This window comes from Vipera berus (genome assembly GCF_964194415.1).
Source record: "Vipera berus genome assembly, chromosome: 3".
Classification (NCBI taxonomy): Eukaryota; Metazoa; Chordata; class Lepidosauria; order Squamata; family Viperidae; genus Vipera; species Vipera berus.
This window is the reverse complement of record NC_138204.1, coordinates 23710969-23726525: the sequence shown is the minus strand read 5'-3', so window position 1 is coordinate 23726525 and position 15557 is coordinate 23710969. Positions and strand designations below refer to the sequence as shown.

At 40.8% G+C, this 15557-nt stretch overlaps 1 protein-coding gene across 1 annotated transcript; it reads right to left on the bottom strand.

Annotated features, from left to right (window-relative positions):
- Positions 1–2637: 2637 nt before the first annotated feature.
- OCSTAMP (osteoclast stimulatory transmembrane protein) lies at positions 2638–5147 on the bottom strand (the record flags this gene model as incomplete). The annotated part of the gene is made up of 3 exons (XM_081322176.1): positions 2638–2961; positions 3578–4628; positions 5086–5147. The coding sequence occupies 3 exons, from the start codon at positions 5145–5147 to the stop codon at positions 2638–2640; spliced, it is 1437 nt and encodes a 478-aa protein (XP_081178302.1).
- Between the last annotated feature and the right edge of the window lie 10410 nt (positions 5148–15557).

Below are 15557 nucleotides of genomic sequence, written 5' to 3'. Positions count from 1 at the left end.
GATATTCTCTGAATATGCTTTTAGCTTGCAAAGCATTCTCCTTATTGCTTAATGTGAATATCACCATTGGGCATCATGATTATGCAATGAAAATACTTCAATTCTATCTTATAACACTATAGGAAAAATGTGAAAAGATTAAAAAAAAATCTGAAAAGATCACCAGGAAGAAAAGGAGATGGTGTGTGGGAGGGTATTTTTGAATTGCAGAGTCAAATAAATAAAGGATGAGGGGGTGAAAATGCCACAGATTATTTGTGTTCTATATATAGACCAGTACTTTAAGATGAGCGGACTTCAGCTCCTAGTATTCCCCAGCCAGCATGTAACAGATGATGTTATTTATTTGGGTAATCGAATATCTGAAAGCAAACAACCAACCTCAAAGAACACCAAAGACGCACAGATCACATCAAGCCCATCATCTGTGCAGCTATACTTAGCTGTTTGAAAGATTGCAAAGATCAGCAACATCAATGAGACGGGTGGTTTCTAAATTTGATAAATAAATAAACAACAAAATATCTGCAAAATTGGGTAGGTGGAGAGATTGTATTTTTGTTCCCCTTTTTAGTAATCTTGCTGTTGCATAATTAAGAATAAGAGTCCTTTTAGGATTACTATGAATAGAAGAAGGGGGTGTGTCAATCTTTTCTCCCTCAATTTTCTTTTCCTTTTGTATTATAACAAACTATATTGAAGGAGATTGTACTCTTAACGTTTGCTTATAAATGCTTCAAATAAATATTTTCTGGAACTGATCCCTATTATTGGAAAGAAGAATGCAGGAGTGTTGAATCATATTCAGCTCAGCAGCTGTTTAGTGGCCAATGTAACTCCCCTTTGACTTCAGAGATATGAAACTGTGTAGAGATATAGATTGTAGATTATAGAGTCCGTTTGAGTAAGTTTCGTGCATAGATATAATTACTATCATCCTTTTTAGCTCTAGCAGATTAGTGTGGAATTTTTAAGCAAGCCAAAATATAATTAATACTGGTGCCATTTTGGAGGCAGAATTTAACATAAAAGAAAATAAATAAAGCTCTGAGGAGAATGAAGTTTAATCACATGTTTTCAAACAAACAAAAACTGTGGGCTGCATTTGAGGTGAATCCCTTAATTTAGCAAGAAGTTTATTTTGTATCTCTGGGTCAGGGAGGGTAATTCCTCCAGTACTGTAGTTTGCTGTGAACTTTGCTGTGGATGTTACACACAGAGTTGGGTGTTTTTTGTTTGTTTGTTTTAATGTGGGTAGAATTAGTCAGCTTCAAGAGGCAGGGTGAAAAACGCCAGGCATACAGTTCTCCCCTCCTGCAAATGGGCTTAAGAAAAGAATGGCAGGCAGTGACATGCCCATAGAAATGTTAAGAGAAACATTTAAATAAGAACATTTTATCAATTCCTGAGGACTAAGGAATCCATGCCAACTCTCCACTGCCCCAAACCCATCCATGAGACTGGATGTGTTGGAAATTGGGCTTGCAACAATATTTGAAGAATTGCAAGAAAGAGAACCATTGGCGTGACCAAACATATTAATGTAAGTGAGCACTGAGCAGTCCTCTATAAGAGCATCTCCCCCGGAAATTCATATGGTTCCTGCCCTACAGCTCTTGCAGACATTGTTAGAAATGTGACTGAGCTTCCAGGCCTAGGATTAGGATGGGCGCAAAGCCAATGTTGAATTTTGGTTTCTCCTAGGTTTGGCTGTTTTCTGGATAATGTACATGTGTGATTGTATTGTTTGGTTTCTCACTGTGTATTGTAAGACACTCTTTTGGGAGTGAGACACTATCCAAGTCTAATACTAACTAACCAATAAAGCCTAAGGGTTGCAAGCAACTAGCCACCAATCTCTCTTCTCTCTTTCTCTTTCTCTCTCTCTCTCTCTCTTTCTTCTTTGCACTTTTTGTGACTCTTGATACCATGATTGCCAAAGGTTTAGGTGTAATGTATCGCTTATTGCCTGCAAAGAACCAGTTACACAACATTAGGTATCACAGTTTTCTGATGTTTTGAGGCAGGAAGTAATGCAGAAACTATACTGTAAATCAGGAATATCCATGAAGGGGGAGGATATAAAGAAAATCAAAACGGCAGCAAACTGCACAATCAAGGCCCTACTTCTTTTAATGTGCATCTGGAATTGTCTTCCCCAGATTTTTAAATAGCCTTACCGTCCTGTCCTTTACATGGACCTTGAAGACCTGTTTTCTCCCCTCTCAGGCTGTGACTTACCTGAAGTTCGTGTTCTGAAAAGCAATTGTGCTATTTATGTTGGTGGCTGTGCAGGTTATGTTGGTTCTCTGGTTACTGGCATCTTTCATCTTTTATATTAGGTTTTTTTTTAAAAAAAATCTGTATCCTGTTCAGAGTTGTTGCAAATTAGGCAGCTCTAAAAACATAATAAACAAATAAATAAATAAAAGCATATGTCTATGCCTATGTAATCATCAGGAGTTGTGCTTGGTTCAATTGAAACGTTTTTATTTTATGATAAATCTGTATATTCAAACTCCTTTGAGTTATGTATCATCCAGTTTCTATATTGTCCTCTATTGCTTTTATCCTTTGGAACTGTGATTATATAATATTGGCACCACAATGGTGCAAAATGCTCTTGAAAAATAGCATTCAACAAAGTACTGATGCCTCCTGTTGCTCTTGTTTCTTGTGCTTCCTAATGAGCTTGTTGTAGAGGTACTGGATTCTCTGGTTTTCCTGATTCTCAAAAAAGGAGGCTGAAATTTTTCGGCACAGACGGTGTGAGTATGCTTCCAAAAATACTGTAGCATAAATGATGCAAAAGAGAAGCACCACAGCCAGAACCAAAGCTGTGTTGGGAGGATTTGGCTTTTGCATGAAGCAGTTAGAAGAAACAAAAGTCAGGTTCTGATGGTAATTTCTCTCAAATGGAACCATTAGGGAAGGTTGGAAACCAACAAAACTTAGTTTGATCTGAAACAATAAAATGAATTAATTAGAAATGTAGAAGCTACCTCAAAGGGAAAAAAATCATACAAACATCAGAATGTTACATTGTCTTTTGCAATGTACCTGAATATTTTAGACCTGAATTTTTATACTGTGTACATTTAAAATTTTCACCATTTATCTTTTTCTAATCAAATTTGATTTTGTTTATCTCTTATGAGATTGGTTTATCTTTGGAGGGGAAACTAGGAGATTGAAATTACTACTTGGCTTGTTAATTTGTTTGTTTGATACATTTATTTTTGTTTTGTTTTTACATTATAATTGACAGAAATGCAGCACAGGTTGTGAAAACCTTCCCTGTATCATACACAGGAATTAGGGGAAGGAAGCCAAATGAAGTTCTTCCTGAAAATAGTAGTGTTTGATGATTGAGATCTTAAGCCTCCTGTCCTATGGGCTCAGCTATGCTGTTTTATTGCCTATATTAATTCCATAATGAATCAAGAAACATTCATCTGACATGCATTGACAAATGCTATTTCATTTGAAATCTTGGAGGTTGCAACACCATCTTATCTGAAAAGTTCCAGGCTGAAAGAGACTGATTTAAGCCCAAACTAGAGACTTCAGTACTCACTTCGTATTTTATCCAGAAAGTAACTGGGACAACAGGGATCTGAGTGACTTCAGTTACAGCTGTTTGTGCCAAATGAAAAGCAATGTAATCAGTTGCTATGACAAGCAGCATCACCACCAGGACTAATGTGAGAAGAAAAACGTGTCTGAGAGAAGCCTTGAGTTCTTTTTGGGACAATTTGAAGCTGGTTGGTTTAATTAACTTCCTGGTTGTGCAAATCAGCAAATCAGTTGTTTTGTTTACACGAGCCAGATCTTCCAGCTTTGGGGTAATGTAAATATTATCAAAACAAATATCTGTAAGATAACTCTTCAGGTACCATGTTGCTTGGAAAAGGAGATAGAAGAGAAAAAAACCAGCTGTCACCCGATTGGTCAGGAGTATGACCTTCTGGACGAGCTTATCAGCATATAAAAAATCTTCCTTGATACTTTGGCTACTGTTAACCATTTTCTCATTGAGTTGGAAGATATTACTATGATTTTTAAACTGAACATGGCTATTCCTTGAACTCAGTAATTTGTCTGGCATGTTGTCAATTATGCTTTTGAGAGAATGGCTGAAGTCCCAGGAAGCATTACCCAACAGGAGCATTGAGGTCACAAGACTGTCCATGGAATTCTTGCAGGTGCATTTAATGATTTTCAGGATTGCTTGGATATTGTTCATAATATTTGGGATAATGTTGATAGCTATAATCATAAAGCAGGCAGATAGCAGCAGCCTTCGCCCTTGTCTCGTCCCTAATGTAGGCACAATTATAGTAAACAGGCACCGGACTGGATGCACCAAAAAGAGGATTAAGAACACCAAGAAACTAAGGACAGAGGATGCCCAGGCAGAAAACTGGAAGGAATATTGCAGAGAGGAAAACATCCAGCAGTGGAAGAGACCTCCGATAGATGCTGCAATGCAGGAGCAGATCACAAATAAGGATAACAATTGGCTGTGGCTGGATGGTAATGGTATGGAGTAAGCAAGCCAGATATCCACCATGAATTCTTGTATCTTTAGGAATTTTATATCCCAAATGTAGGTCCAGATTCCCAACCTGTGCCAGTAATGAATAAAGTAGTTTCAATTGCTAAAAAATGTTTTACACACATATTTACACATATTCCATTTACACTCACACACTTCTCTATCCATACATACATGCACACATTCAAGTTTGAATGAGAATTCTGAGAATTTAAAACATATATTTTGAACACGAACTCCTTTCTGTCTCTAAGAACTGACATTTTATGATTTCGTGAGGCCATAATTTAATTATTTATATATTAGAATAAGAAAAATATAGGTTATGTTAATACAACCATTCAACTCTCAGCTATATTACCCAAATCTTTTTAATGAAAGCATTCTCAAAATAAGGTTTAACAGACTGATATTTTCTTCAATGGAATAGTTCTTACTAGCAATGTTATTTTTTTGTTTTCTTTGTTAACACAAGAGAGGGTATTATAGTATATAAATTAAAATATTTTTAAAAAAACTACACATACCCAGTTTTATGAAGAAGTCCCCAGATCCTTTGGAAACAGTCAGCAGTCCTGAAAATATTCATCTTATTTTAAGATTAAAAAATAAAATAAATTAATTGAAACCCATCAACAAAATGGGATAGAATCACCCAGAAAATCTGGATTTAGATAACAAGTTATTAAATTAAATTTAAAATGTTATTTTTTTAAAAAAATAACTTTAACTGTTCATTTAAATTGTTAATCCAATGTGCAGTATATCCTAAATAAGAATACATAACATTTCCTCCATTTGTGCCTGTCCCTGATTGAATATCGTACCAAGAATATTAAACCTAATATTAATAATTATAGTTCTAGAGGATCTCTGCCAGTCTGTTTCCTTGTGCTAGTAGTATATTGTTAAAACTACACTTAGTATTGCAAAAGTAGATTCAGAAAAAGCAGAAGCTAGGGAATATTTATTTTTACATTATACTGAGATTGGTCACTCGGAATTATCACTGAATCATGGTGGTTAACTTAATCATCTGATTGCTACCTACTTTAATATATTTATGCAGTGTTGTTTTATTATTGTTTTAATTGCTGATTGGGAGCTGCTCAGAGTTTGATATAAATGGGCAACTATATAAATGATTTAGATAAATAAATATTTTGATGGCACTGTGCTCACTTAGAAATCATGTTCCCAAACTTAAAATATCTGTTCATTCAATGCATTATACCAATGCAAAATTCAATCAGTTTTTGGACATTAGTAAGAGATCAATGATAAACACAACAAGTACCATAATTATTATTTAATTTCCTAACTGTTTTCTAGTTGCCCATATCTCAAAAACAGTATCAGAGAGGTTTTACAGCAGAAGGGAAATAATAAGGTGAGTCTGATTTTTTGTGACTAGCCAAGCCTACCAAGACAACCATTTTATTAGAATGTCATGACGTGTTCTAAAATTCTAAAAATGCTTACAAACTCCAAATATTGCCCTCAGTATGATCCAAATAACCAGCCATTTCTTAACTTTGAGTCAAACTAGACTTGATAGTGTTGTCATTGAAATCAACATGTTCTGTTAAGTCAGTGGCAGCTAAATTAGAACTGGAGGGTGAATATTCAATTCTTTCTGCTTGGTTTATAATAGAATTTCCCACTTGAAAAGCAAACAATATAAATACCAGCTTGAAGAGATATCTTTTGACTGGACCTATGACATGAAATAAAGGGCAATCCTCCATCTTTATGAATTTCTTAGGGTACAGCTAGTCCTCAACTTACAACTACAATGGAGCCAAAAATGTATGTTGCTAAGTGAAACATTTGTTAAGTGAGTTTTGCTCCATTTTACATTTTTTTCTTGCCACAGTTGTTAAGTGAATCATTGCAGTTGCTAAATTTGTAACACGGTTGCTAAGTGAAACTAGTTTCCCCATTGACTTTGCTTGTTAGAAGGTCACAAAAGGTGATCACGTGACTTCTGCACACTGCAACCGTCATAAATATGAGTCAGTTGCCAAGAATCTGAATTTTGATCAGATAACCATGGGGATGTTGTAATGGTCGTAAGTGTGAAAAATGGTCATAACATATTTTTTCAGGGATGTTGTAACTGAACAGTCACTAAATGAACTGTTGTAAATCAAGGACTACCTGTACTTCTTAACTGCAATTCATGTTATTAATTCTATATAAAGAGATTAAGGGGGGAAAAACATTTTACAAGATGATGAGGAGGCTTGGCTGTTCTATGCTCTTTCCAGCTCAGCTTCCCGTAAGTCTTTCCCCCACATTTAGGGGAAATGTTTATTCCATGACTGAGCTAAGAGCATGCTTTTCACATGAATGATTCAGAGAAACATGGAAGAAATAAATACATATATAGTGCCTGAGTAGGCAGCATTTGTTACTAATATTATAATCGTGTAGTTTAATAGAGTAATAACATCCCATGAAACCTTTTTCCTCATGAAACTGCTGAAATCATTTACCTCAAAAACCAAATGTTGAAGAAATGTAATATCACTCACTTCCCCTTCCTCTTTCACAGAAAAGAAAAATTTTCTTTATTGACTATTAATGGAAATTTCTTCTGTGTTTCATTTAAAATCTTCTTACAGCAGGAATGTACATGACTTTAGGACCAAAGCAGGCTTTGCAGACACTCACGTAGGGAAATAAAGGGATAAAATGGTTGCTGTAAGCTAAGGCATTCATTTTGCCCTCAAAACTTGCTTTAAAAAAGCTAAATTGATTGGCCTCATTCAGTCTGAGACTTTTAGACCACATTATCTGCACTCCTGCCTTCAGTGGTTACGTTGAAAGGAAGTTATACCCCACTTAGGTTTTGGTAGAAGAGTGTGGGAATGGGAATATTTCTCATTAGAAAGGCCATTCTTTTAAAAGCCTACACTTTTCCCATTGGTTCAGCTTTGTGTCTCTTCATACTACCTAAAATCATAGCTGATCTCATCAAAAAGCCATTTCCATTTATAGATGTATGTGTCTGTATATACATGTGATGGGTTCTAAAACCCTGCAAAGAGCAAGAAAAAGGTTTGCTTTTTTACAGAAGGCGAGAATTATATTTCAGTTTGTTTTGCTAATAGTTCAAAAATTCTTCTTGCTGAATGCTTTGGTGGTTTAAGGACTTATTTATTTATGTATTTATGTATTTATGTATTTATGTATGTATGTATGTATGTATGTATGTATGTATGTATGTATTTATTTATTTATTTATTTATTTATTTATTTATTTATTTATTTATTTATTTATTTATTTATTTATTATTTGGATTTATATACCGCCCCTCTCCCGAAGGACTCAGGGCGGTGTACAGGGCAATTAAAACACTATATACAACACATAATATACAAAAATTAAAATAAATTAAACCAAGTAGCCCTAAACAATAAAACACGTTCTAAAATTTAAAATCTAAAATCTAAAATCCCAATCCCTCAGTCCAGGCCAGCAAGTTCAAATAGCCAAACAGGGCGGCCGGGCGATTATCTGTGGACGCGATGAGGGCAGCGAAGTAATTAGACTTTGCTGCCTCCATCACTGCGAGATAAGACCTCATGAAGGTTCTTAACCACAATCGATCAGACTCAGACTGGCTGGACCTCCAACAGCTCTCTAGGCTCCATCTCCGACGCTTCATCTCCCGGAGCTCCACGGAGAACCATGGTGCCCACCGGGATCTGCGCCCGGTCAGGGGCCGCATGGGAACAACGCGGTCCAGTGCCTCCGTGGCTGCCCTTTCCCAGGCTTCCACTAAGGCATCGACCAGGCTGTGAGCGAAGATGGCAGGCACAGATCCAAGCGCCTCCTGGAACCGTTCAGGGTCCATTAGGCACCTGGGATGGAACCACCTGGTCGGTTCCATAACCCCGCGACAGGGGGGGGCGAAACGGAAGGCCAGCCGCAGGAGGTGATGATCGGTCCATGACAAGGGTGTAATAGCTGGAGATCCCCCTCCCAGATCATCAAGCCACCGTCCAGATAGAAAAATAAGATTGAGTGTGTGACCCCCCCATGAGTTGGGCCCTGAATTACCTGGGTCAGGTCCATGGCCATCATGGAGGCCATAAACTCCCAAGCCAACCCCGATGAACCTCCTAGGGATGGCAGGTTAAAGTCCCCCAGAACCATAAATCTGGGGAACTCAACCGCCAATCCAGAGAGGGTGTCGAGGAGCTTGGGCAGGGCTGCTGCTACACAGGTAGGTGAAAGATACGCCAGGAACAAGCCCAACTGAGCCCCAGAGCCAAATCTCAGGAGGAGCGACTCACACCCGAATATCTGAGTAACGGTAGCCTCCCACGGACACAAGGTCTCCCTTACAACCACTGCAACACACCCACCCCTTCTCTGAGCCCGAGGCTGGTGAAGCACATGGAAACCTGGTGGGCAAAGTTCAGTCAGAGGGACACCTCCCTCTGGGCCCAACCAGGTCTCAGTAATGCAAGCCAGATCGGCACGCTCCTCCTCAACCAACTCTCAGATAAGGGGAGCCTTATTAACTACTGATCTGGCATTAAAGTACACCAGCCTGAGCTCAGGGGCCTGCTCATCCCTGCTCCCGGGAATACAGGGTAAATCCGGGGGGTCGGAGCACGCCACCTCTTGAAGATAGCGGGGGCACGCTCCCAAATATTGATGCGGCCCCCTGTGCAACCACCTGTTGCCATTCCCAATCATCGTGGGGATCCACAACCCCACCCCCCATTCTGGAGACCCGGAGGCACCCAACCCAAGCCCGATCCCACCGCGAACTGTCACAAGCCTGGACTGAACCTCGGTTGGTGGAAGCCCCCCAAATTCCAACCCAAACCGCAATCCAACCCTCCCCCTTAACCCCTTAAAAATTTAGCTAAAAAACAGATCAGGGGTCTCTTCCTAGAAATAAACCAGAGACCCCAATCCATGCCTAACCATCTCTCAGGGTCCCAACAATTGGGCCCGTCATCAAGAGGAGAGGTAGAAAAAAAGGCGGGTCGCACCCAGGAAGGGGGGGCACCCCTGAGGGCATACAAGTCCGTGCCAGAATAACGTAAGTGCACCATAAGTAGCCATGTAAGTTCGGCAAAAGGCAGTCAGATGTTGAATAAAGATGATATCAAATCAGAAGGAGTATATGAGTCCAAAACCGCCAGTCCAGCACCACTCTCACTTGCACTGGGCACCCCAGAACAAGTCAGCAGTCATTCTCTCACCCCGACCACAAGACTGATCTGGGAGGCGGATGGAGACCCCATCCAGGGGAAAACAGCATACCCTCACGGATCTCTCATTTCCGGAGAGGTAGCAGATGGAAAAAAACTGAACCGCCCTCTCACAGCGACTCTTCACCCTGGGTCCTTCTGAGTCTTTGGAGGACAAGGGAAACAGAATGCAGGAGTCCATCTCCATATAGGTGATAAGCGAGCCCGGCCCCAGCCCCGGCCCCGGCCCATGCCGTGCTGACTGTCATGAGACCGAGGCACCTCACCACAAGGGGGAGGATCCTGGAAGCCATAACTCCTGTTGCTAACCAACAGGCCAGTACACCACCTAACCTTCCAAGAACCTGGGAAGCAGCCCAAGCTGCCTCAGATCCCTTAAAGGCAGCAGGTCTTAGCCAACATAGGAGTCCACCACTGTCCTGATCTCCTCCTCGATGGTCTCCAATGGCTGCTTTGAAACAAGCGGGGAGTAGGTAGCAGTAGGTAGCAGATAGAAACAGGCGGGGAGTAGATAGGAGTATCCCGCTGATCTTCTGCCAGGCCCCAAACCAAGATGGTCCACGCCGCCCGGCAGTCCGCAACAAGGACCGTCGTGCAAGGACCGACATGCAGGACTCTGCGCTGGGCGAACCGCAGCATTCCAACACACCCACGCCACGGCTCCTCCAGCAGCATTCACTCACACCACAGTTCCTCCGGTTGCTCCAGCCATCCCAAGCCATGGCTCTATCTGCCCCGAAAACCAGCTGATTGGGGCGTTTCAAGCCACGGCTCCTCCAGCAGCATTCACTCATGCCGAAGTTCCTCCGGTTTCTCCGGCCATTCCAAGCTGGAGCGTTCCAGGCTGGAGCGTTCACTCCCGCCGCGGTTCCTCCAGCCATTCCAAGCCGCGGCTCTATCCACCCCAAAAACCAGCTGATTGGGGCGTTTCAAGCTGCGGTGTTTCAAAACGGAGCTGGAGCCTCCACCACAATCTCCCAGCAAGACTTCCAGCTGCCTCTCACCGACATGGAAGGCACTGACTCCCCAAAAAGCAGCGATGGTAAGGCAGTCTGATCACCCAACCCTAACACGGAAGCATAGTGCACCCCCTAGGGCACCCCCAAGACCACCAATTAACGCCGAACTCACGGAGCTCACGGAGCTCAGCTCGACAAGTCCGCCATCTTGAAAAGCTCTTTCTACCCAAATCCCTGCTTGTGCAAGAGTTTCTGAATCTCCTTTTTTCTCCTTTGAGGAATCCAAGAGCCAGAGACTACAGGGGGCTTAGGAAAGTGCTTTCCTTTTACATGTTCCCAAAGCATCCCATTTATGTCCTATTCTCATGTATGACTTGTGCCCACAGTTCTCTCTCTCCAGTCCTGGAGAAACCATTCCAACCATTTCAATTTTAATATGGGGCCACTTAAAGAAAGGACTTGAGAATTTTCTCTCCCACCAAGCATTACCTGCCGGTGTAAGAGATGACAACCTGCTGTTCCCTCTAACATGAAGCAGGGCAAGTTGACCAGTTATCTCAGTTATTTTTCAGTGTGGAATTAGAGACTAAGAATACTAGATCTGTGCTCAGAAATAATCCAAACAAAGATCACAAGTACAGAAGTGGGGCTGTAAGGAGCCCTGGGGTGTTCCCTCCCTCATCACGGTAGTACTGACAACATTGTGAAATAGCTCATGGATAAGGCAAAATGACACTTCCCCAAATAATGAAAAAGACTTTTAAAAAGGAGTCACATGGAACCCCTGATTAGAAAACACAGTGAAAAACCTATACTGTACTCATTAGTCATAGAATCATCAACACAAAGTATACAGACACAAGAACTCTCTTCCCCAGTTTAAAAATGAACCCCAAATCTCTGCATATTAGGAGTACTTTGGAAAGCACTGGTGAGGCATCATAGAGGCAAATTCCCCTATAGCAGGGGTGTCAAACCTCCGGCCCATGGGCTGGATGCATCATAGTGAAACCGTGCCTACCCCGGCAATGGCAAAAAAGTCGTGATACATCGCGACACGTCATGTTGCGAGTTTGACACCCCTGCCCTACAGAGAGTTAACCATGATCTTGGAAGATCTGAGACTCTGGACTGAGAGAGACCAAACTGGGAGTGGTTTGGATCAGGATGGATCCTTGGCTAACTTAAAGACTACCTTTTTATTAGGATGGAAAATCTCTAAGAAGAAAAACCAGGGGCTGGTAAATCAGGCCACAACAGGAGCCATCCAGTGAGTCTTGCTTTCCTCGCAGGGATGTGAAAGGCACAAAGCGGAGAAATGAACAATCAGATATTGTAGTGGTCATAGTCCAGATTAAGAACCAGTCCAGCTGCGTTGCCAACCCACTGCAATCCACTGGAAGAGGTGGCTTAAGAAACTGCTTGGAGAAGCATGGGAGACGAGCAGTGCAAAACTGATTCAAGATTAGTTTAAAGAAAAAGAAAATTAAGAAGAGAGAAAGAGTGATGGGGGGGTTACTGGATTCGCAGCTCACTTTTGAAGACCATATAGGAGCCGTGACCAGGGGGGCTTTTGCCCAGGTTCGCCTGGTGCACCAGTTGCGACCCTACCTGGACTGAGATGCCCTACGCACAGTCACTCATGCGCTCGTGACCTCCCGTTTAGACTACTGCAACGCTTTCTACATGGGGCTGCCCTTGAGGATCACCCGGAGGCTTCAGCTGGTGCAGAATGCAGCCGTGCAAGTCGTGATGGGGGTCTCCTGATACTCCCATGTAACACCTCTACTCCACGAGCTGCATTGGCTTCCAGTTGCCCTTCGGGTGAGATTCAAGGTGCTGGTGATGACCTATAAAGCCCTAAATGGCGAGGGTCCGGGATATTTGAGGGAACACCTGCTGCGAGCATCAAGTTCCCTTCGTCCAGTGCGCTCCCACAGGGAGGGTCTCCTCAGGGTGCCGCCGGTTAAAGACTGCCGGCGGGTAACACCCAGGGGTAGGGCCTTCTCAGTGGGTGCGCCTGCCCTGTGGAACCAGCTGCCTACGGAGCTTAAGACTGCCCCCAACCTCCGTTCATTCCGCCAGGACCTGAAGACCTGGCTCTTCGAGCTCTCTGGCCCAGGCTGAGAATTTTTTAATCTTAATTTTAACTGGGTTTTAATTTTCTCAGGGTTCTATTTAATCTTTTTTAATTTGTTTTAACGTTTGTATTGACTTTTTTTTGAATGCCCTGTAAACCGCCCTGAGTCCTTCGGGAAAGGGCGGTATATAAATCTAAATAAATAAATAAAATAAATAAATACTTGTCCCCATAGCCCCCACATTTGATCAGAAGACTGAGTAGGCACATCACTCATAGTCATCTTCTTAAGTTGAGGTACATTTCAATCCTATTTCAGTCATAGCCATGATCCATGTTTGTGCTAGATTTTTAAGGTGATGCATTTTCTTTCTCCTCTTTCTGTCTCTTGGTAATGCATTAGAGACAAGTAATACTGTTTACAGACAAAAGAAGGAGAGAGGGAAAGAGACATAAATTCTTCAGCTCCATTTCTATCCTTGCCACAATTATGACTCAAAGCTGCCCTCTTCATAATGAAGACTATTTCATTAAAATTTCAGTAATTTTCCTTGACATTATAGCAGGATTTTATTTTATTTTTTATTTTATGTTCACTATTTGTTTCCGGCTCAGAGCTAAAGTCATGGATATCCTGACATCATTGGTTTTAGTGATGGGTGAGAGTGAATTTTTCTTGATTTTTTTTTCCTTTTACTTTTCTTTTTGAGATTTAATGGGTATTCTCACATGTGCAGCGGCTTATGGTATCATTTTCAGCCATCCCTAAATGGTAAAATAGGCCTGATTTGAGGAGTTTTAAAGAATACCTATTTTGCCACACGTTTTATATAAATTATTATTATTATTATTATTATTATTATTATTATTATTATTATTATTATTATTATTATTATTATTATTATTATTATTATTATTATTATTTGTATACCACCCTTCTCCCGAAGGACTCAGGGCGGTGAACAGGGCAATACATGTTAAAAAACAAGAATACAAATATTAAAAGAGATTAAACAAGATGCCCAAAAACTACAGCAATAAGTTAAAATACATTAAAAAACAGTAAAACCCAAACCCATCACCCATCAGGCCAGGCCGGCTTGTTCGAACAAGTAGGTCTTTAGATCGCGCCGGAAGGAGCAAAGGTCGGGCGCCATTCGGAGCTCAACCGGAAGACGGTTCCACAAATCCGGTGCGCCCATAGAGAACGCCCTCCCCCTGGGGGCCACCAGTCGACATTCTTTGACCGGAGGCAAAGAGTAACAAGAGATGATCTCTATGCATCTGGTTCTGCCACTAAGTATCTAATATGTGGATTTGAATTCAAGCACAGCTGGTTTTATTAGAAGTTAACTAGAGATCACACACAACCTTATCAAGCTTTATTTGATTATTTTTTTTGTTAATGCTTTGCTGTATCATTGGCTTACATAGTTTGCCCTGCTGACATGTACATTCTTTTGCAGCACCTTGGGACGTGAATGTTTTTCTCCTTTTTACCCTCTTCCTTTCATTTATTGCAGATAAATAAAATTGTAGAGGTTTGTCAGAGAAAAATCTTAATTGATAAGAGTGTCCTTCCAAGATTTAAAATTACAAAATATTATATGTATCAAATAACTTCGCTTTATAGACTATACAAGTTATCAAGTTGTTTCTTAAATTTAATCCCCAAATTGTCCAAGTCTACAAGAGTGAGATCTTACTAGGCATTTGATATAATAGCAACATACATTAATCTCTTCTTAGCAAATTGTTTGAACATTAATGTATATTGATATCCTTATATTTTAAAAACTAAACCTATGATTTGAAGCATTTAGTAATAGAGTAAAGCCTACTAAGAGCCATATCTCCTGCTTGATTGTGCCTCCTTGCAATAATTCTCACATCCAACTGTAGTGCTCTACCATTTCACAACATTTAAGGCTAGTCCTAAATCACAGTCCTGCAATGATTTCTTGGCATAATCTCAATGCCATCTTAAGAAACAGTCCTTCAGAAGTGCTATTTCAGCTATCAACATGCCTATTCCTCTCTTATCCATCAGACAAGTACCTGAGGAAAGGAAACATGGTCGATTTGATTTTTGATTTAGCTGGGAATGAGCAGATTCATTCAGTTTATGAAAGCACAAGGAAATTGGAGCTAATGATTTCCCCTGTTTGTTATCTCTCATGAGGCTCCAAACCAGCCTTTATTTTTACCCTGGATAAACCAAAGTAAATAAATCATTGAAACCATTTTCAGGTATCAAGGAACACTTGTACAAAAATGGCCAAAATACAAAAACTTCACAATAGAATCCGCATCTAACGTATACAGTCCATGAATGACAGGTCAGCAGCCGAGTCACGGCACATAAAAATTTCAACCACTGCAAGTACCAGCATTGCATAATACAAAACGTTATTTAAAACGTTTTTACAAAAAAAAAAGATCAGGAATTCTCACAGAACCCCTAGCAATCTCTTGTCATTCTGCAGAACCCCAGTTAAGAAAAGCTGTTCCTAAGGATTCGCCCCAGTTCTCCAGAGTTTTGGGGGACATAGGCAGCTGCAGAGAATAGAGCTTGCATAGAGTTCTTCTCTCTGCACCCCTACTCCTGTGGTGAATGCAAACCCATCATTTGCAAGCTTGTAATAGACTTCTCCAAACCTGAATTCTAGTAATTGCAAAACGTTTTGTTTGTCGTCATCCTTGATCTAGTGTTAACATTCTC